General features: G+C 33.2%; 1 protein-coding gene across 21 annotated transcripts in view; it reads left to right on the top strand.

Annotated features, from left to right (window-relative positions):
* Positions 1–23,751, top strand: part of TBC1D5 (TBC1 domain family member 5) — a 546,849-nt gene that overhangs the window by 187,751 nt on the left and 335,347 nt on the right. For 18 of the 21 annotated variants that reach the window (XM_072792900.1, XM_072792895.1, XM_072792888.1 and 15 more), the window contains one exon: positions 10,076–10,207. The exons of 1 other annotated variant lie outside the window; for it this stretch is intronic. In XM_072792900.1, coding sequence (XP_072649001.1) covers positions 10,111–10,207 — 97 coding nt within the window. In that variant the 5' untranslated portion in view covers positions 10,076–10,110. Of the gene's footprint in view, positions 1–1,616; positions 1,741–7,261; positions 7,318–10,075; positions 10,208–23,751 lie in introns of those variants that run through there. 2 more of the 21 variants (XM_072792891.1, XM_072792890.1) reach the window with 2 other exon arrangements.

Here is a 23,751-nt window from a genome sequence, read left to right as displayed (position 1 = left end):
TTCCAGGTCCTAAACAGTTTTCTTTTTCTTTTTTTTTCCTAAACAGTTTTCAAAACTTCAGATCTCTATTTACTTAACTCAATACATAAATAGCACATTATAATTCCAAGTGACTGTGTCCTTGTTTTGTAAATGGTAAAGCATGGCATGAAGTTTATAGTCCACCTTTAAAGTGTTTGCTGAGGTTTAGGCATACATTATGAAAATTTTAGAAATTGTGCAGTGTTTTTATTTAAATCAGTATGCTAAGAAATATATATGCCTAATGTACTTATCTTTTAAACATTTATTGTTCCGTGAAGTTTTTGAGAAAATGTGCTACTGTCTTCTGCTAGAGTATATACACAGGAAGAAGTATGTATATTTATTAGTAAAACTGTCTGGCTGTTGGAATATGGCTTGTGTAGCCTCTCTCTTGTCCCCGTGTATACCCACATTACTATTTGTGTATTTATTGTTTTGTTAATTGCACTCTTTCATCAATCCTTTCAGGTCTTCATTTGTTCTTCATGGCATTCAAGGAATTTTTCTGGTTTTTCAGTATGCATTGATGTCTTGAAAAATTCTTCAATAGTAGCTATAGAACCCTTATGCCTTGTGACATCAGGATATCATGTGAACGTTGTGTTTCATTTTCTGTCTTTTATACTTAACTCTTCTTTCTTTATCTATATTTCATTTTATCAGTGCTTTAAATTTATCATCTTGTAAAAACGAAATGTAGACAATTTTAGTCTCATTTTGATGGCCCATAATGTTTACATTGTTAAGCTATATATATACTTCTGTTTTCTTAAATGAACATCTAAATGGTTTGGGTGTTAGTAAACACAGAAGTTATATGTACACAAGTCTCTTTTGGAGATGGAAAAGATGGAACCATTACAATCAACACAGGATAGCAAAGACTGAGACAATCCTTCAAGTCCTATCACTTTCCTATCACTTTCCAAATTCATTATTTTAGATAAATTACTCTTTTAAGTGATTGTTATTTTCTGTAGAATTGTAGAATATCTATATATATTTATACGTCATTAGGTTGGAGAATTGGAATTTTTCTTGTCCCTATAAATAATGATGATCTTCTATTATAGTCGAAACATTTTTGTGTTCAAACAGGCTTCTTGGTTCTTATGCCAAATATATAGAAGCTACTACCACATGAGCAAATAAGCTAGTCATTTTTGAAGTCACTAATCAGTTAAATTGGCGTTTTCATATGGAGTTTGAAATGTCTTCACATTATGCATTTTTTTTTTTAAATTTAAGGTCACATTCAGAGCTTAGATTCTAATGTATCATGCATATTTACTAACATTTTATTTACAATATGAGAATGAAAATATATATTTCAGTAAGAGTGATCTCAACAAGTTAACAAAGTTCAGTTTTCTCTGTGTTGTCTTTTGTTTTTTTCCCTTAATGCACCTGTATTCCTTAGGGGTAAAGACAATCTCCCTATAAAAATAGTCATGTACTCTGTCTCCATTCAGCTGAGTTCTCAGCAGCTCTTAGGTTTTTGTCAGATTGTTAAATTTTTCTGCATTTGGTAGCTGATGATTGCCATTAAAAAGTTGGTTTGTTCATTTGTTTATTATTATATTTCTTTGCAGTTACTTAGGGAGATTGAAAGACAAGTTGCTGTGGGCTCAGGTCATTTGAGTAGTGTATCTTTGTCTTTTCCATTAAGTGATTACTACATAGAACTTTGGAAAAACACCTCTTTCCTGCTTTGGGGTAAGTTTTTTTTTGGATCTTACTCTCAGAGTTTTGATCTCATTTAATCCTTGGGACTCCTGTAATAAGCATACCACATATTTTCCCATAGATACTCATCTTTGTTTATCTACTGGTAGGGTTGTTAGATAAAGAACAGGTTGCACAATTAAATTTGAATATCAAGTAAATTATGGATACCTTTTAGTATAAATATGTTACAAATATTACTTTTTTTCTGAAATTCAAATTTAATTGGGCATCTGTATTTTTACTTCAGTTAATAATTTTAATTAATTAGCTAGTGCTAAGTCTTGCAACCTATTTTCTGGGCTCTTTCCTCATTAAACTTTGAGCTAGTTGGATGAAGAGGTGTACCCTAATTCATCTATACCTAGTTTTCCTATCTCCATGGTAGGCTAGTGATTTTTACCAACTGAAAGAATAAAATCTCTAATCAGCAATAATGTTTCTTTATTTGAGTATTTACAAAGCAGCTATGTTCAACTGAGTTTGTCCTTTTATGTAAGTTAAATTCATTGAAAATAATCATGTTTCAATGAGTTGAAGATCTCAGTATTAATTTTAAAAAAATTCATCACTCTTTCTCTTCCTTTCTCTTCATCATCTCTTTTTCCCCTTCTCTTTCCAGCTCTTACTATAATTAGCTAGCATTAACAGCAAATGTTTACTTTAGTTAAATTATTCAGGACATTTATTTTACTTGTCAAAGGTTAGATCAGGTTGTTGTTTGAACTGGTAATTAAATGCAGACTAATATGCTCTCGTATTTATATGCAATATAAGCCTGGTTCCTCATCATTCTGTATAATTTTGATGTTCAAGGCTGACATTTCAAAAAGGTTTTCTCTTTTCAAATATTGCTCATTCTTCTTGAACTCCTAATTGTTTGTTATAGTTACCTTGATTTTATGAAAACCTGACTGAATAGTTTAAAGGATAGAGGTGTTCTCTCTATAAAATAGGGACAGTAACAATTGGAAGTAATTTTGTATGGCTGTGTAATAACAAAAGATTTGGTCACTGGCTGAGCTACTTTTCCAGTCTTTGCATCTTGAGCATCTATCTGTTCTAGAGAACTCTGAGACTAAATGAGGATACACTGTGGAGAGCTTTTTGTTAGGCCACTTTCACTTTTTATAATGCTGAATTTTCTCTTGGTTTATACAGTCACTACTGCCACTTTCTATTAATTTATAACATTTGAATATTTGAAAGGCCAATTATATTCTTATTTTGTAATATAAAATACTTAAGCCCACTTATGAACATTTCATATATTCTACTTATTTCTGATTATATATATTATTTATGAATCTAGTTTATTTTTATAGTGGATGATTTACCCTAAACATCTTGTTCTGATAGCCTGGAAACTATCAGAATTAAGTCTTATAATTTTAATTTTCTTTTGATCACTGTCCTTAGTATGTAGACCCTTAACGGTGTTCCTATACCTATTTAATTGGCAACCCTTGAATAGTACAGTTGTGTGGTTAGTAAAAGTGAATTAGGTGTTCAAGATTTTACCAATGAGCGATATTTAATATTGAATGACATGTATTAAGACAAATGCTTTTATATATAATTTATTTGGCATTGTAGATGCATTTATCTTGTGAGAAACAGACCCCCTGTTGTCAGATGAAGTATTCTGGAAAGGTTTGGAGTAAATAAATAATAAAACTACTTTGATATACAATCTAACCAATATTAAATATTAAGACTTTCAGATGATTGATTTTAATACTTAATTAACTTACTTAAAGTCCAGTGTAACTGTCTTGCATTCAAGATTGACAGAGTTTAAAAATGGGAGATTTATTCTTTCTCTTTGTTTTCCTTCTCTCTTCTTTATTTCATTCTTTCTTCCTTCTTCCTTTCTACCTCCTTCACTTCCTTCTGATGAAGACCTCAGAACATCATTATTCCCAAACATCAAATTTACCTCTAGCTGCCAATATTTTTTAATAAAAGAGGTTTTTAAATAGAAACTTCTATAATGTTCACTTACTCTCTTAATTAAGAAAATACAGCTTTTATCAAAGTTTGTTGCTTTTATAGCTAAGATGTCATGTTTTAGGTTATATACCCATCATGGTAAATGGATGCTATCTGTGACAGATACGTATTTATGTTATATCCTCTTTCCCTTTTGTAATCGTGCTCTGGAAATAGTTCATTTAAGCTCTTTGATATGCTTTTCTTATGGGAGGTATCTTTATGTAAAGCAATATTACTCTGTCATTTCAGTGTTTGACTTTTAAGTTTACCATCAGTCAAGAATTTAAATGAATGAAGTATGCTTATATGAGCTTTTCTGAATATGGATGTCTTTAGAAGACACAATTCAGAATGCTAATTCTCTGCCTATGTATTGGAAGCTGTAAAAGAATGAATACACTTTGGAATACATAGAACTTCAGATTCACAGGGAATGAATTATTTTTCTAGAGGCTTTGTTGATGTGATACCATTTTAAAAGGAAAAAAATGTTGACCTGACCTAGCCTTTTGTCTGTATAATGTTAAGAATTGGAAGTTTTCACTTGAGACTGCTTGTATTGCTTCACTTGATGTGGAAAATAATATTGTTTTGAAATTTTATATATTATACCTTTTTTTTTTTTTTTATTGGTGTTCAATTTACTAACATACAGAATAACACCCAGTGCCCGTCACCCATTCACTCCCACCCCCCGCCCTCCTCCCCTTCTACCACCCCTAGTTCGTTTCCCAGAGTTAGCAGTCTTTATGTTCTGTCTCCCTTTCTGATATTTCCCACACATTTCTTCTCCCTTCCCTTATTTTCCCTTTCACTATTATTTATATTCCCCAAATGAATGAGAACATATAATGTTTGTCCTTCTCTGACTGACTTACTTCACTCAGCATAATACCCTCCAGTTCCATCCACGTTGAAGCAAATGGTGGGTATTTGTCATTTCTAATAGCTGAGTAATATTCCATTGTATACATAAACCACATCTTCTTTATCCATTCATCTTTCGTTGGACACCGAGGCTCCTTCCACAGTTTGGCTATCGTGGCCATTGCTGCTAGAAACATCGGGGTGCAGGTGTCCCGGCGTTTCATTGCATTTGTATCTTTGGGGTAAATCCCCAACAGTGCAATTGCGGGGTCGTAGGGCAGGTATATTTTTAACTGTTTGAGGAACCTCCACACAGTTTTCCAGAGTATATATTATACTTTAAAACTGTCCTCTAAGCTTTTAGTGCTTAACTCTGACCCTCTCATTAAATATTAACTATTTTTCACAAGACCTTCCTTCTTTCAGGCAGATCACTTTTATTCTAAGATTTAATATTACAAGAACCAGACTTATAAAGCCAATATAACTGTCCTTAAGATTAGACTTGGATTATAAATGGCAGTTTTAGCCTAAAGTGTCAATTCCTGTGACCAGGATAGCAGTAAAACCATATTGCACAACCAATTTTGAGTTTTGTGAATTTTGAGTTTATGTGGAGCAGGAAATTTAACTGTTATTTATAGTAATGTAGCAAAGAAGGGATATCTCCTTTCTCACGTCTTGGAAGGTATATTGCTGCATGTTCTAAATTAGAAAAAATAAGATTGCCTTCAGTTTTAACAATTCTGAGGGTTTTGTGGGAAATTCTAGAGACAGAATGACATTTAAGAAAACTGAAATCTATCAATTATGGATTTTAGTAGTCATTTACTCTAAGATATATATTTTTGGTTATTACATATTTTTCTATCTGCTTTTTGTATAGAAAAGATTAAGGCATACCAAATATAGAAGTCTGGGTTTGTAATAGGGGTAAAAGATGTAATGGTGCATTGTGCATTTCAAAATGTTTATGCCATTTTGACTTTTAATAGCAATTATCTTAAAATTTTCAGGTTAAGAAATTGCCTTAATTCTCTATTTGAATTCAAATATTTTCCTATGGTCTGATCTTTCTAGGTAAAAGATTGTTGAGTCACTATATTGTATGCTTAAAACTAATATAACACTGTATGTTAACTACACTAGAATTAAGATTAAAAACAAAATAAAAAAATAAAACCAAACAGCAAAAAAAAAAAGCAATATCTGCTTAGTAAGTTACTTTTGAACCAGATTATTATTGAAATCCATAATTAAAAGAAAAGTAAGAACGTTATGAGACTTTTTCTTCAATTTCTTGAAAGTAACTCATTATTACTTTTCAGCTGGTTTACTTTATTTGAATATAAAAGAATTTAGTGATTCAGTTTCGATCTATAGGTATAATAAATTAGAATATAGTAGATGCCTGATTATACAGATTGAAGCGGGAGAGTTAGGTTCTTGTCTCACAGAGTTGAAGACTGAGTATCCCGGATAAAGGAGAGTGAATAAAGAGAAGTTTATTAAGCAAGGATACAGAGAAAGTTCTCAGGAGTGAGAGGGGTTCCTACAGGGTTGCCACTGGGGGGCTTGTAGGGTTGGTCTTTTATTGGAAGGCAACCAGGAAACCTAAATTCTTTTAACATCTCTATTGATAACATCATTGAGTTCAGGACTAGTGGTAACACCTTCAGTGGCTTACTTTTTTAGGGTCTTGTAATTCTTTCTTGGTTACAAGTGACTGTTATAACAGGACTCCACCCTTAGCACCTGGGATAGGATGGTCTGGTTTATTTATTTTTGGTTTCCTTTCATCTCCACATTTTTGGGATTTTTGTGAGCCTGATTCCATGGCCCCCTACCTAGCCCTGCTTGTCCCTTATTCACGGGCTAGTTGTAGACTCCTGTATTTGGTAAATTTTATACGTTGGTTATCAGTTATAACCATAGAGGTCAGTTTCTAAAGAATTATTACTTAAATCGGTGATGACTTCTTGAACTTAACTTTCTCTTAGGAGTCAAAAAGACCTTAAGTATCTTTGAAAATCTTGAATGAATATATAAGCATCATCATGTTGTAGAGTATTTTAGCTATAGAAAGGTAGGTATTAAAAAAAAAAGGTAGGTATTTTTTTAAAGTTCCATTTAAAAATATACTTTGATATCAGTTTGGTAGTTACTTGTTTATTTCTCATAAAGTTCAAAGTACATAAAATCCCCTTTTTGTATATTTTAGGTATATAAAGTCTATAACAGTGGAATTGTACTATAATAAGAAAGAATTAAGGTAATGATATGAAACATGTCTAGGACATTAAAGAAATTTTATGGAAATCTGGCTCTTGGAATATGCATTTTCAAATGTTTTCTCTCCTATTTTCAAAAGTATAACAAAATGTATGGAGAATATGTATCTTAACATTAAAATAGTTGTCCATGGGCCAAATACAGTTTTGAAATGTGTTTAATCTGTTCCACACAGTTTTTTTTTTTTTTTAATTTGAATTATTTACCAGCACTTTAAAGAGATTTCACATAAAATTCTGGGTTTCTAGCTTGTCTTGAATAAATCAAAGCAGAGTATAGGGTGTTTTAGTTGTTCACAGACCCATCCCCTTGTACTCCTTTGTTTTATACCTTGTCTGTTTGTCTGATTGACTTACAGAAAGCCAAATATAGTGCCAGAGTAAAGAATGTAATCTCTGGAGCTAGACAAGGTAGGTTCAAATTCTGGCATCAGCACTTACTACTAGTGTGACTGTAGACAAATTAGTTAATCCCTCCATTTTCTCTCTGGTAAAATGAAAAGGATGAGGATGGTATGTCAGTAGCGCTGTTGGGAGGATGAAATGATGAGTATACATGAAACATTTAAAGTGGTTTTGACTTGGGATGCCTACGTGGCCTAGTGGTTAAGCATCTACTTTCGGCTCAGGGTGTGATCCTAGAATTCCAGGATCAAGTCACACATCAGGCTTCCTACATGGAGCCTGCTTCTCCCTCTGCCTGTGTCTCTGCCTCTTTCTCTGTGTCTCTCATTAAATAAATAAATAAATAAACAAATAAATAAATAAATAAATAAATAAATAAATAAATAAATAAATAAAATCTTTAAGAAAAAATGTGGTTTTTGACTTATATTCACTTCTCAATCATTGCTGATTTTGATTAATAATGCTTTTTTGCTTGACCCCATTAGGCATTTGAGTTTGGTGGTCCTTACTTCTCCATAGCAGAAAACTTTATTAATCTGTTTATTCATTTGATCAGCAAAATTTATCAGATTCTGTTTTATAACATATATAACCGATCATTTACTTTTTGTTGTCCTCTACTAGATTATATTCTCCAGAATTCCTTCAGTATTTTAAGTGCTAAATATATGTTGATTGATTTGCACACATAAGAAGCAAATAACTGACGGCTGTCTAGATTTTTGGATTTAGGACTTGATTATGGCTTTAGAAAATCTTATGTTGGCAATGAAAGTTTTCTGCTTTCTCTAAAGTTGGTTTTGCCTACCCCTTTGCTTTTGCTTTAGCCACAATCTAAGGTGGAAAGGATTTTTTACTATCTGACTATGCAAGTATGTGAGAGTTGGAGGGTTCTGGTAAACTCAGAAAATGTACAAGACTGTTCTACAGAGTGAGATGTTTTGGGGGAGAAATAAAGGATAGAGGAGAATTTTGTGTTGGGAAGAATGTGGTCAAAGATTTGTGTATTCATGGGCTTCTGTGGAACCTTTTCTTCATAACTGGAGTCCATATCCTGGAAAATTATATACTCATTTTGGTTGGGCTTGCTTTTCCAACTTATCATTCCTCATTTACTCTTCCTATATCATGTCTCTCCTCTCTCTTGAAATTTAAAATTTCATGTATTACATTATTTTGGATGAAAATTAGTGAGCCCATTTATTTTTTTGAAAGATTCTGATTTAGTACAGTTATCTGTATCTTACAGACATTAAAAAATTTTTAAGTGGTTAGTGTGGCTTAAAAAGTTCAATAATAGGGGATCCCTGGGTGGCTCAGTGGTTTAGCGCCTGCCTTTGGCCCAGGAGTCCTGGGATCGAGTCCCACGTCGGGCTCCTGGCATGGAGCCTGCTTCTCCCTCCTCCTGTGTCTCCCTCTCTCTCTCTCTCTCCCTCTCTCTCTCTGTCTATCATAAATAAATCTTTAAAAAAAAACTTCAATAATTAATTAAAAACATCTTTGTTTAAGTTGAAATCATTTCTAGAAATCAGAATACAGGAGGAAAACCTTCAAAATGACTAAACAAAATAGGTAGTTATTTATATAATCTTGCCTTTGTAAGTGTAATAATACCTGAGGTGGAAATCATAAAGGAGATATAGATATTATTGTGTACACAGAAATGAAAAAATTACTTAATGTCACAAGAACACCATGTTATTTGAAGACTGACACACTCAGAAAAATATCTATCATATGACAAAGGTTTAATATTCCTAATATTTAAAGCATACTTACAAATTATGAAGACAATCATAATAATAAACTCCATCCACAAAAGATAATAAATATCAGAGAAAACATATGAACCTTTGGTGATCTCACTAGTTGTCAAGCAAATGCAATATAAAATGTGCCTCTCACATTCGATAAAATGAATTACCCATTCCCATTGTTAATGAGGGTCCACGGGAATGAATTGTCTTACATAAAAACCTTTTCTAGAGTACAATTTGCCAAAACTTGCTATGGAGTCTTATTTTTTTTAATACATGTTTTGGCCCAGCAGTGACCTCCCAAATTTATCTTAAGGAAATAATCATAGATGTTGCATAGAAATATTACTAAAAGATACTCACCATGAAACTGTTTATAGTGTTAAACAACTGAAAGCATTCTGTTTACTAATAAGGAATTGGTTATATGCATCATTATAACTATTTAATGGAATACTAGGGGTTTATTTGAAGTGATAATATGGTCTTTTTTAATGGGATGGAAAATACCCACAATAATTTATATAATCAGTATATTTAGTATGTTAGATCACATTAAAAATATATTTTTTGAAATGAAATGTTAAGAGGGCTTCTGTTTTTAGTTCATACAATTATGAATGATTTGGATATGCTATATTTTCCATATTTTGAAAGTTCTATTGTAAATGTATTGGTAATGAAACAAAAAGATGTTATAAATGAGACAATAATTTAACTTAAAATTCAACATTTTGTGCAGAAGTTTATTGAAAGTAAATGTGATTGAACATTGAGGTAATGGTTACCAGTGAAGTACAAATTTGGGGAGAAATTGTTGAAATGGAAATTTTGTGCCACTTTTCACTTCCTTGCATATGCCTGCCAATGTGTTTTAACAGTCCCTGAAGCCTGTGGAAAACTTGTTAATGTCTGTAATGCTCATTTAATCATTTCAATCGTGTATTTATTTCCAGTCATAGCAATAAGAAAAAATACCATTTCTCTCTCTCTCTCTTAATTTCCCAGGTAGTCACTTTTGATGACATTGTCTGGTTTTCACAATGTATCATTCCTTATCTGAAACTAGACATCCTCTGCAGCCAGAAGAACAAGAAGTGGGCATTGACCCCTTGTCGAGTTACTCAAACAAGACTGGAGGTGAGTTTTGTATGCGGATGCATTATGTGGCTACTGGAAAACCAAGGAGAGAGCCTCTAGTTAGCTTTGCCTGCCTTATGTGTGTAATTCTTTACATGAAGCTGAGCAGGGCATCTTGAAGCATACTCCACTGGATAGGTAGAGAGCACTCTGACACTAATGAATACCACAAAACATCAACTTTCAATTATAGACAGAAGCATTAGCCAAATGTTTAATGCACTGTCATTCTTAAAAAAACAAATGATAAACAGTTACTTCAGCATAAGAATGTTGAAATCAAAATGGTCTTTGTCAAACATATTTTAAAGAACTAGAAGCTTTTGGTCTTGATTTTGTAAGGAATTTTTGCCTTTAAAAATAAGTTGACACTATTCTGAGATAAAAGACTTGCCTTATTCTCTCCTTCATCTCTGTCTCTCCCTTTTTAAACTAATTGAAGTTTGTGTTGTACTTTTGAAGATCTGTGCATTTAAATTGTTGAAGGAGTAAAAGAGACTGTAAGAGATAAACTATATTCAGGGTACCTTGTAAAAATTTATCAAATATGTGTATTTCAGAACCCTGTTTTGTTTATTCATATTAGTAACACTATAGCATCTCAGAAAAGGAAGTGGTCAGTTTGCAAATTCTTAAAGCCTTATCTTTATTTTTGATTGATTCATTGACTCAGGTAACTATTTGAAATATTTTTACTCATGAAATAGATACCTCAGGATTACAAGATCTATTTTTAAAAATCATAATTAGAATGATTCACATATATTTTATTTCAGATAATTTTCTTTTCAATATTGGTTCAAAAGTTTGCTATTAACTTGTGTTTTGGGAATTTAAAAAAGAATGATTGATTCCTTAAAGCGGTTACTTCTTTTGTGCACAAGATTTGACTTTATGGAGTGTGTTAATGGTTTTTATGCATTTTTACTATCTTCTGAGTCATACAAATGCCATTGTTGTTTTCAGTGAAAATAGTGTAATTTGCCTTACAACTTATTTTGTGATTTTACTTTTTATTTTTACATTTTATTTTTATATGTATGTTTATTGAAAAGGTCTCAGAAAGATTGTTCAAAGTTTTGATAATATGAAAAAATTGTTAGTGTCTCATTTTAGTGTCAGCATCTTAATTTCAGTGGTAATAATACTACATCTCCTGGTGATTTTTTTTCCTAAATGTAATAATTTATAAGAAGCACTAATTATTAAATAAGTCAAAGTATCTTACAAACTCATCTATGTGGATATTTTAAAAGTAAATATATTTTTGTTATAAGCATATAAAATAATTTCACCAAAAAAAATAATTTCACCAAAATTTTCTGATTGATGTGCTTATTTTAGGATAGTTCCTTTTCTTTCTCTTTTTTAAGTGCATATTTTTCTCTGGTCTAGTTCATTAAATACCGAGGTTCTATTTTTTTTACTTTAACTGGTTAAAAAACATTTTAAATTAATTTTATCCTTTATTGTTTGCAGGAATGAGTAGTTACCTTTACTGAAAAGGCTTTTCGTTTATATCCTAGCCTAACATTTCTATGACATACAAAGTTATTAGGACTGAATTGATGTTTAAAAGTGCCATTAATTCATTTACCCCAAATGTTCATTAACAATGTAAATGTATGCTGATGTTCTATGAGACAAGGAAGTGACTAATGACTCTTCCAACTAACAACACTTAAAATGAATAGAAACTTTAGATAGCTAATCTTGAAGTAATCAAGACCCTCATTCAGCTTGGCATCTCTGTATGCTCTAAAACAGCTGTCAACTGTTAAAAATATATACAAAACACACATACGCACACGCACATGCAGAAAGAATGATATGTAAATATCTAGTTCTTGAAAGCCATGAAGGTTACTAACCGTAGTGAGTTTTGTGCATTGTATATGTAAATATTTTATATGTAGCATCTATTTCATCTTCTTAGATTTCCTTTTAGCAGAAAAACATGTGTTGCATTTTAATAGGGTTGTCATATTTAGTTGAAGAATCATTACCTTTCTGGTGTGTTTGTTTATTTTAATATATGTATTTCATAGGGTTCTCCACTTATTTAAAGCCTTTTTTACTTTTTTCCTACCAGGGAATTTTATGACTCATTGTTAAGTAGTCAATCACTGGACTTAATCAGTAGTTTCCCTATGTAGAAGTTACATCTTTTTGGTTTTGTTTTTAGTTCCCATTATAGATTTCATAAAAATAAATCTTTAATTTCTCAAAACTGAATTTTAGCATTTATAAAGAGACAGTACATTATTGAGTTAAGTGATTCTGAATATTCTGGTCAGGATTAGCAAAAATAGCCACATCCTGGGAATAATAAAGAGAAAACTGTTTGTTATTGGTTTATTTTCATGGATGGTAGATGAAGGTCAGTGAGAACATAAAGAACTGTTTGGATATATACATGCAAAATTTTCCATGTGAAGCAAACTTTTAACTGCTTGAATTTCTTTTTCAAATGGAGAATAGCATGGAAATTATGACATATTTCTCTGTGCCCTATGTGGTCATATATGTAGCTTATTATTTTAAATTCCAAGATCTTTGGTCTAAAGGTATTAATTAGTAATTGGCAAGTTACCTGTAACTCAGTTGAAATGATAAAAAGCCCCAAAATGTTTGTTCAACTATTCATGATTATTCATTTGTAGTGAAAGAACATTTTCCTGTATTAAGTCTCTTTTGAGAATAGCACTTTGTTACATATTGCCAGAGTTTTTAGCTTCAATTTTATATGCCTTCTTACTTACAGCTTTTATAGTATTCAGATAATTACTTAATGTAATGCTTTTTATATAATATCTGTTTCAAAGTTTTCTTTCTATAATCCAGGATAAAATATTTAGTAACCTACTTAAAAAAAAAAAACTAAGACATTCAGAATATCCTGCCTACTCCATTTTTGACTCTTGTAATTTTGTTTTTGTCCCCAGTCTTCCTTTCTTTATGTTTTAGTGACCTAGAGTTTTAGAACTAGAAGGGAGTGCCTGACTTTATTGCTGAATAAATTGGAATTAAGTAAAATAGTTCACTGAAGTTGATATAATAAAATGATGCTGTCGTATTGTAATCTTTAATACTGTTTCCATATAATAGAGTGGATTCAGATTTGAGTAAAAATGGGACGCTTGGGTGGCTCAGCAGTTGAGCGTCTGCCTTCGGCTCAGGGTGTGATCCTGGAGATCCGGGATCGAGTCCCACATTGAGCTCCCTGCATGGAGCCTGCTTCTCCCTCTGCCTATGTCTCTGCCTCTCTCTCTCTCTCTCTCTCTCTCTCTCTGTCTTTCATGAATAAATAAATAAAATATTTAAAAACAAAAAAAATTGAGTAAAATATGGTTTTGGGAAGAGAGCTGACAAAAGTATCGTATGCTAAGTCATCTTATTCACTTTAAACCCTGCCCTTGCTCTAATTATAATTAGTGGGAATCATCCTAAGGAGGGAAAATAAGTCTTCCTTTCCTGGCTTAAAATTTTTCAGTGGTTTTCCTTTGCACTAATAATAAAATCAGACTCTTGATCATGAATTCATGGCTGTCTTGCTTGTCTAGCCATGGTCAGATGTGTTAAGCCAGTTCTAAACAGACCTCCCCATATGCCATTGTTCTCTGACAGTATTCTTGCTTGATTCCTTCACAGCACTCATCTTTAAATGTAATCTTATATTTATTGGTTTCTTTAAGGTATAAGCTTTATAAGGGTAGGAAATGTTGGTATACCTATTGCCCCACAGATACCACTGAATTAATAGCTAATAGATGAATGAATTATGGAGAGAAATAGACACATTTGAGAGATATTTAGTAGGTAGAATTGACGACACTTGATATTTGGATATAAGGAAGTTATAAGGATGAGAAGTTTAAAGTGATTTTCAGTTTTCTGAGTTGACCAGTTAGGTCTGTGATAGTGTTTGTATTGAGATAGGGAGATCTGTAAGAAGGAACTTTTTGTGGTGCAGGTGGGACAGAGGATGGCAGAGAAGATGGTAAGTTCAATTTCAGATGTGAGTTAGAAATGCCTTATGACATTCAAATGAAGATATCCTGAAGAATTTGATATATGGGTCTAAAACTTAGTGTGCAGGTTGGTGCTAGAAATAAAGATTTTTCAGCTTAAGAATGATAGCAAAAACAATGTGAATGATTGTGTTCACTCAGTAATAGCACCTAGCATGAGAAGAGGACCTAGAAGCAGTCTTAGGGAAAAAGCCAGTTTAAAGACCTTGTAGCAGAGGAGGACACTGTATAGGAGAGTGACAGAGTGTCTAGAGAAGTAGAAGGAAAACTAGGAGTGTGGAGTCAAACAAGCCAGGGGAAAATAAGCAAAAGTGACCACAGTTAGCTAAAGGTTTAAGCAAACAGAAGTCTGCACAGGATAGAGTCATTGTAACATTACAAGCACAGTGTTTTTTGTAATCTCAGGAAGCCATAGTCTTGCATACTCTGTGTATTTCAAATAAACTAATGATGTGCTCTATACTAAACTGGTATGAGGAATAGAGGGAAAATTACAGTAGTATTTGAAAATTTTAAAATCACTGCAAGAAATGTCTAAGAATTTGGAAATTTGCAGTCTAGAGCAAAGATGGAGAGATTTGTAGATAGAGAGCCATTATTTTCATTGTAATAATAACAGAAGAAGAAAGGAAGATCTTTAGATACAGTTGGTTTATTAGTTCAGTAACGGAGTTCAGTGAAATATCACTGATGTTTTAATCTCTCTCTGATCAGGTAATTTGCTGAAAGTGAGTGGTAAGATGAAGCATTTGAAGATTTGTGGAGAGTGACAAATGTTTGGATGATTTGCTAAAGAATATATAACTGTGGGGACCAAGTTGAGATAAGACATCATAAAATATAGATATGCAAGCTTGTACATTTGCTTGATTATATGTAGCAGAATTCAGCACCTGGGATTTGGTCACAAAAGTAAACAGGTTTTGTTATGGGTGTATAAGAGGTACTCTTAAGAAAGGAGGTTGATGGTGGAGGAATTCATTGATGGTCTGAGAATATAAGGAAATTTGCTACCATGGGAAGAGGTTCTAAGAGGGCAGAGTAAAAAGTTTTGGAAGGGATGGAGGAGTCAGGGCAGATGAAGTATAGAGTACTGTGGTGATGGGAGTCCTAAAGGAAATATGGGAACAGTATATGATTGTTTGGTATATACATTAATTGATGGAATATTGTTAAATGGTAGCCAATAGACTAGCTCAATACTTTCATTAATTCTGTGTAATAATTTGGATCTACATTAGTTTAGATAGATTTTGGTTTGAACCTCTGATGGTAAAGTGTAGATCCTTGAAATAAAAGACATGTCTTCTGGACTTAATTCTGATCTCTTTGTTTTTCCATAGAATTGTCCATTCCTTATTAATTGCATCTGGGTTTTAGTTTTATTTCAAATTTTCTGTTGACGTGGCAATTCTTTTATTTGCCCGAAGAGATAGGCTCTTTTAGAAGAGATTGTGTGAAGAATCATTGATTACCTTGTGGCTATACCTGAATGTTATTCATTTCCCAAGGTCATAGGAAAGGAGACCTCACTTCTGGCTCCAGTGGCAGACAGAAGCTATAGCCCTGCAAAAGTTGTTACCACTACTCCGTTGGGCAGAGTTGCCTGCAAAGGAATATCCATACATTAAGATATTTTTCCTGCTCTGCTTAGTCAGCCCTTATATTGCTCTTGGATCACCACAAATGGGAGATTGTGTGCTGGTGATTTTGGTTGACTGGGTCTAGGAAACTAGAGCAGATGATAGGTGATTTAGAGTGACAATATTATCTTAAAATCTTAGAAAAACAAAACCAAAAAAGCCCCTTACTTATGTGAAATGACCTACAGTGGGATAGCTTATCAAAGAATTTTATTAGTTGCTTTTGCTAATTTGTTAGCGGGGCCAGAAAAGACAGTAGAGCCAGAGTTTGGACTGTTTCAATAATGACATACCCTAGTCTTAGTTCATAGGGCTTAGAAAAGCATTTCAGAGTTATCACCTGGGGTCTCATGCAGTTACAGCTCCTTTTTATTCATTTGTATATTAAAACAGATGTCCCCTCCCCCTATGGCTTAGTAGTGAAATGAGTAATTAGTCCCTTATAAGCATAATTTTCCAGGTCCCTCATACTGCTTTTAACTCTTTTCACAGTGTTAACCAATTTTAAAAACTGTATCTACCTAAGCTACTGTTTTTAAAAGATTATGGGCATTCTTACTTGATTTTACCCAGTCAGAGGGAAGAACTGAGTATCAGGGAAGATGAGATTATAAGAAAAAATTTAAACCTTACTCTGAGAGAATAACCAGGACCTCTTCAATCCCTATTCTGTATTTCTCCTGTTCTAGGGGAAATTCCCAAAGACCTGTTTTTCCCAAGTTGAAATCTTAAATCATCTTCCTACTTTGCAATCAGCTGTGTAATAAAATAGCCAGAATATTTTTCAATAGAGCTCTTACTTTTGGTAAAAATTCTCTTTTCATGTAATAGGGGGCTTAAAAAATTTTTTAATACCATTACAGATGGATATTTATAAAATTTCTTATAGACTTAAGTAAAGCACATAGTGTGTGGTTCACTTAAAACATGCGATTTTAACAATTACTAAAGATCCAGTGATCTTCTCAAACAGTGGGGACAGAGAATTTACTGCACAGTTTTAATCTGTATTACATGGGTGGGTGTTGATACCTACTTCATATTTTAACAGTTTAGAAGTTATACATGTAATTTGTAGTAAAAAGATATGTTTTGTTGTGCTAATTTTATTATGATTTTCCTTCATTTTTGTAAATATAGGTTTTTCTGTGGTTCTTTGATATTCTGTTCTTAAAAGATCTCTTTACCAAAATTTTTGAAAATGTACTTTACCCTATTGATACATTTTTAATCTGATCAAGTATTTTTTATTATTAATTTGTATTTTACAAATATTAAAAATAGTTTTCCATCATTCTACTTTTGCTGTAAGGAGAGCTTGCTTGCTTATTAATTAAATAAGTGTCTGAAATATGAAATAATTTTCATGCAATACTTCTCCTTTACTCTGGAGTTTGACCATATATTGCTCCTTGAATTTCCTGAGAAGGAATCCCAGATGAGGAATATAGGAAAGCACAAGACAAGAAACATTATGTTAGCTTCAAGCTGTTTTATTTTTCACATTTTAGGAAAATCTGAGTGTTTTAAATAGAAGAAATTAAGTAGCTAGTAAATCACAAAAATTGTAATATCTCAAGTTATTTACTTTAAATGGTCATTTTCTTTTATTACATCTCCAACATTAAAAATATAATTTACTGGAGTGTTTGGAAATGATTTTCTACCATTTAGTAATTATTGTATTCCTATACATTATAGGGATTATCTTTATAGAATGTACAAATATAATTAGTTTTAGTTAGAAAAATCACCTACTAGCCTTGATTTATCAACAGATAAACAGTGAGAATTAACTATTATTTACTCAAGTCACATATAAGGTAGTGTGTGATCCACATAATCATTTATATTATGGGAATATGTGTACTTAAATAATAATTCTCCTACTTTCCCTTTTCTCCTTCTTTTTCTTCCAAATGTGGAAAGACTTAAATACAGTTGACTTTCTAGCATTACCATTTAGTGACAATTTTAATAGAATATAACTGTTTTGGCTAGTCTTAGTGATATAGGAGAGCTTGGTTCTTTTCTCATGGAGTCAAAGAATGAATCTCCCAGAAAAAGGAGAGTGAGTAAAGCAATAGAAAATTTTTAAGTAAGGATACAGAGAAAGTTCTCAGGAGTGAAAGGGGTCCTGACTTGGTTGCCACTAGGGGCTTGTAGGATTGGTCTTTTATTGGAAGCCAACCAGGGAACCTAAATTCTTTTAACATCTCATTTGATATCACCATTGAGTAAGGACTAGTGGTAACAACTTCAATGGCTTAGTTCGTTTTTAGGGTCTTGTGATTCTTTGTTGGTCACAAGTAGCTGTTATAAGACCTTCCGTCCCCCCAGCACCTGGGACAGGATGGTCTGGTTTATTTATTTTCGGTTTCCTTTCATCTCCACATTTTAGGGATTTTTTTTGAGTCTGATTCCATGGTCCCCTACATGGACAGCCCTGCCTGTCCCTTAGTCATTAGAGTGCTGCTATCAATTCAAATCTTTAATTAGACTTGTGAATAGATCTGTTATTATTAAACATAGATTTTCTTTTTTCTTTTTTTCTTCTTCTTGTTTTAAGCTCTTTTTTAGTGATACCCAGCATGGGGCTCAAATTCCCAACCCTGAGATCAAGGGTTGCGTGTTCTTCCTACTGATAGCCAACCAGGAGCCTGTGAACTTGTAGATTTTCATCAGACATGTTGGCACGATGATTATAGAGAATTATAGAGGCACATATAATTTATCACACAGAGTAAGGGCTGCAGGCCACAGGACTGATGTTCATTTACTCCTATAAAAATAGTTATTGGTCATCTAGGAGCAGGGGATAGACTATTAAATAGACCAAGGGCTTTCTCTCAAGGGAATTCACATTTAGCATGAGAGGGACAGTAAAAAATAAAGTACAGAAATAAGGAAAAAATATATGAGAAAGTGATAAATACTAGGCAAAGCATGAAAATAGGACAATCTTGTGAGGAATGACTGGATGCTCATGTTAGATTTTGACAAATCACTGTAAGAAGATAATATTCTGCTAGATGTGAATGACAGATGAGAAGGAGCCAGGCATGCAAAATTGGTGAGAGAGAGAAATTAGCAACAGCAATCACGAAAAAGGGAAGTGTTCATACAAAGGAAGAGCCTATCCCAGGATATGAATAGTCCTGTTATATTGGAGGAACTGGAAAATATCATTGTGGCTGGAGCACCACGGGTGGTATAGGAATGGTACAGGTAGGGTCTAATAGGCAGAGGCCAGATTATAAGGATTTTGTAAATTAAGTTTGAAGAGTATAAATTTTGTTCTAAAGACCAGGGGTTATTTAACAGTCTGTATTGTCTGTGTTGAACAGTTAAGTTTCTTTTAGGAAATGAGGGCCATAACTATTTTTTTAAAAATATATATCCTTATGACTTGGTCCTAGGCATTTAGTAAGTAATGCCTGATTTACACAGAATTGTATTATTTTTAAAATATATTTTCATATTGCAGTTCTTTTTTTTTTAATTAATTAATTTATTTATTTTTATTTATTTTATGATAGTCACAGAGAGAGAGAAAGAGAGAGAGAGGCAGAGACATAGGCAGAGGGAGAAGCAGGCTCCATGCACCGGGAGCCCGACGTGGGATTCGATCCTGGGTCTCCAGGATCGCGCCCTGGGCCAAAGGCAGGCGCTAAACCACTGCGCCACCCAGGGATCCCTCATATTGCAGTTCTTTGTACCAATCTTTGTTTCCTCATTCTCAACATTTTAACTGTTTATAATGATGTAATTTCTGCTTAATCTATGATAAAAGAATGCCTTAAAATTAACTATTTATCTAAAGCTCGGTTACTTCTATATTTTAGGCCATGCTCTGGGTATTAAAATAGTAAATGCAGTCTAGTGTGACCTTTTTTGTTTGACCCATTGTGTGTGTGTGTGTGTGTGACTTTGGGGGTGGGGCATATAATCATTATTTTCTCTTTGCTGATGTAATGGAAAATTTGCTCCTCTAGGACATATTAGAACAATGTATTTAATGCTCTTCAATTTAATTTGCTAGTATCACAATTAATACAATTAAGGTCACTTGAAATGAAACTATTAACAAATTGAGTAATTTACTTTAACAATGTCAATGTGTTCTCACAATTACATTTGCTTTAATTAGTGTACAAGCTATTATTTAATAGCATACTTCACATAGAAAAATGTAATAATGTATTCTTAGTTCCTTATAACAGAAAGAAACTTTTAATGGACTGATAATTTTGTGGAAGAGCTGCTAGATATAAAGTGATGGAAGACAAAGTACAAAGCCAGAAAGCAAAGCTTACAAGAATGTAAATAAAAAATCTTTTTTTGGGCACTTACAATATATGTCCTATTTATTATTGTGTAAATAGTATTGGAAACTTTTAATGATAGTTAGGGATGAGAACACAAATCCAGGAGCATTTTAAGTGTTCAGTTGTATCTGGTTTTTGCTTATCATAAAATTTTTGAAAATCATAAAATAGGTAATTTCTAATTAATGAGTAAAATGGAGAGAAGCAGAATGATGTAGAATACTTAAAGTAGGAAGCAAAAAAGTTTCAGTTCTCAAATCTGCTTTAAAAACATTTTAGTACAAATATTTCTTACCTTAAGACTTTACTTTAAGAGCTGATTAAAAAAAGCTCTTCTACTCATCCTACTCTATCGAGATCAGAAGATCCAGAGATGAAGAAATAGTTCTATTTCTCTTTCTATATATGCAGAGTAAGGGGAAGCAGATGAATTGTCAACCAAGTCATAATTAATAAGATATGCTGTTCTCTGTAAACATGAGAGCAAGATTTACTATCATGTAATCAAGTGGTGATTTTATGTGGAAGGGATATAAATGCAATCCAGATAATTCAATACTCTAATTTTTAAAATTAGTTTGATAGTCTTTTTGCCTAGTTTGATTGATTTAAGTTTCTGTTGCTTTCATTTTCTTTCCTTTTTCCCCCTTTGGTTAATGATAAAAATTTGTAAAATTGCAAGTAAAGAAGGAAGCAGGCAAAGAGTAATTAGGTAATAAATATTTAAACATAAAATGCAAGAATCTTAGAGAATCCACAGATGTTGAAAAATTAACTATAGTTCTCATTTCTAGAAAGGGATTTCGTAGGAGTAGAGTATATTAAGTTCTTTTTAGTACTTGTGAATGTTTATACAACAGTCTCCCATTGGTTTTCATTGTGTGTCCCAGGCTCGAATTCAATCTACCAGGTTCTTAGATGAGTCAGAATAGTATAGTGTACTAGTAGAACAATCAGTTTAACAATAGTGGAAAATTATTTTAGGTAATTCTTTAAATAGCATTTTGAGTTTAGCATGGGTAAACTACTAATTAGTTGCTACATATACTATACTAAGCAGTTCTCATTTGGTCTGGATTTAATTCTTTTTATATAACTAATCTCTAAATTCTATCTTGAATTTTAAAATGATTTGTCTATTGATTCCTTGCCCTATGCTATAGAATATTAGAAGAGTAACTGGAATTGATTATTTATTTATTTATTTATTATTTTTTTAAAGATTTTTTAAAATTTATTTATTCATAGACACAGAGAGAGAGAGAGAGGCAGAGGGAGAAGCAGGCTCCATGCAGGGAGCCCGATGTGGGATCGATCCCGGGTCTCCAGGATCATACCCCGGGCTGCAGGCAGCGCCAAACCGCTGTGCCACCGGGGCTGCCCGCAATTGATTATTTAAATGCTTGATCTTTAAAATACAATAGATTTTAAAAAGAAACATTGATTTGTTTTACCAAAGAAGGCCAAGTGTAAGAAGTTAGTTGCTTTTTTTCCTAGCGACCTGAGTTTTCTTAGATTAAATGAAGTAAAACTTTGTTAAAATTAAAACTTTTTTCTTTGAAAGACACTGTTAAAGAGACAAGACACAGACTGGGAGAAAAATTTTTGCAAGACATAGCTGATAGGGACTCCTGGGTGGCTCAGTGGTTGAGCATCTGCCTTTGGCTCAGGGCATAATCCCAGATCCCAGGATCAAGCCCCACATAGGGCTTTCTACAAGGAGCTTACTTCTCCCTCCTCCTATGTCACTGCCTCTCTCTCTGTCTCTCATGAATAAATAAATAAAATCTTAAAAAAAACATAGTTGATAAAAGACTGGTATCTATAATATACAAGAACTTTTATAACTCAACAATAAGAAAACAAACAACCCAATTAAAAAGTGGACAAAATATCTGATCAAAAGCCCCACAAGGAAGATATACAGATGGCAAACAAGCATAGGAAAAGATGCTAAATATCAGAGGTCACGAGGATATTGTAAATTCAAATGAGATGGGTATGCACACACTTATTAGAATGACTAAGATCCAATGCATTGACATCACTAAATTCTAGTGAAGATGTAGAGCAACAGAACTCTTCTTTCACTGCAGTGGGAATGCAAAATGGTACAGCCACTTTCGAAGACAGTTTGGCTTTTTTTTTTTTTTTTAAGATTTTATTATTTATTCACGAGAGACACAGAGAGTGAGAGGGAGAGAGACAAAGACACAGGCCAAGGGAGAAGCAGGCTCCATGCAGGGAGCCTGATGGGGGACTCAATCCTGGGACTCCAGGATCATGCCTTGGGCTGAGGCAGGCACTAAACTGCTGAGCCACCCGGGGATCTCCCTCCCCCCCCCTTTTTAATGAAGCTAAACACATAGTTACCGTATGATCTTGCAATTGCACGCCTTTGTATTTGCACAAATGAACTGAAAACTTATGTCTGCATGTAAACCTGGACAGTGTTCATAGCACTTGTATTCATAATTGCTAAAACTTGAAAGCTTCCAAGATGCCTGTCAGTAGTCAAATGGATAGACTTTGGTACATGTATGGTAGAATTATTCAGTGATATAAATGACATATTAAGCCATAGAAGGACCAGGAGGAACCATAGATGCATATTGCTAAGTGAAAGAAGCCAATCTGAAAAGTCTGCATATATAATTCTAATATTATATTCTGTAAAAGGCAGAACTCTGGAGACAGTAAAAAGACCAGTGGTGGTCATTAGGGGCAGGGTGAGGTGGGAAGGGATGGAAGGTTATATAGGTGGAGCACATAGGATGTTTAGGAAATGGACACTATCTTGTGTGATATTGTAATGGTGGGTACAAGTCTTTATATATACAAGTTAAAACCCATAGAGTGTACAAAGGAAGAATAAACCCTAAAGTAAATTATGGACCTTAGTTAATAATAATGTATCACTATTGATGGCATCAGTGCAACAAATGTACTGCACTAGTGCAAAATGTGAATACTAGAGGAAACTAGTATGTGAGGGTGAGGGCTATATGAAAACTATACTTTCTGTTCATATTTTTTAAGCCTTGAAAAGCTCTAAAAAATGTTTAAAAAATCTATCGGTCCTCTTTCATTGCTTTTTACTTTTTTTTTAAGATTTTTTATTTATTCATGACAGAGAGAGAGAGAGAGACAGAGAGACAGGCTCCATGCAGGGAGCCTGATGCGGGACTCGATCCTGGGACTCCAGGGTCACGCCCTGGGCTGAAGGCCGCTAAACCACTGAGCCACCCAGGCTGCCCTGCTTTTTACTTCTTCAAGTGGTACCGTACCTTTATCTTCATTCATTATGCCAGTTGAATATAGAACACATGCTTAGTTTATTTGAAATATACAAATACTCAAGACTAGGGATTCTTGAAATGACAAATTATTAAAAAAAAAAAAAGTGTGTACATTCTCTGCTTATAACAACTCCCAGTTAATTCAAACCTTAGTTTGTAATAGTTCTGTCTCTCTCCTAAAATAGGCTGAATCCTTTTATAATGTAATCCTTTGGGTAGATAGCCTTTTATCATCAGTGTTAC

The sequence above is a fragment of the Canis lupus genome, chromosome 22 (genome assembly GCF_048164855.1).
Source record: "Canis lupus baileyi chromosome 22, mCanLup2.hap1, whole genome shotgun sequence".
NCBI lineage: Eukaryota > Metazoa > Chordata > Mammalia > Carnivora > Canidae > Canis > Canis lupus.
The sequence above is the reverse complement of the archived record's forward strand: the minus strand, read 5'-3'. Positions and strand labels throughout refer to the sequence as shown.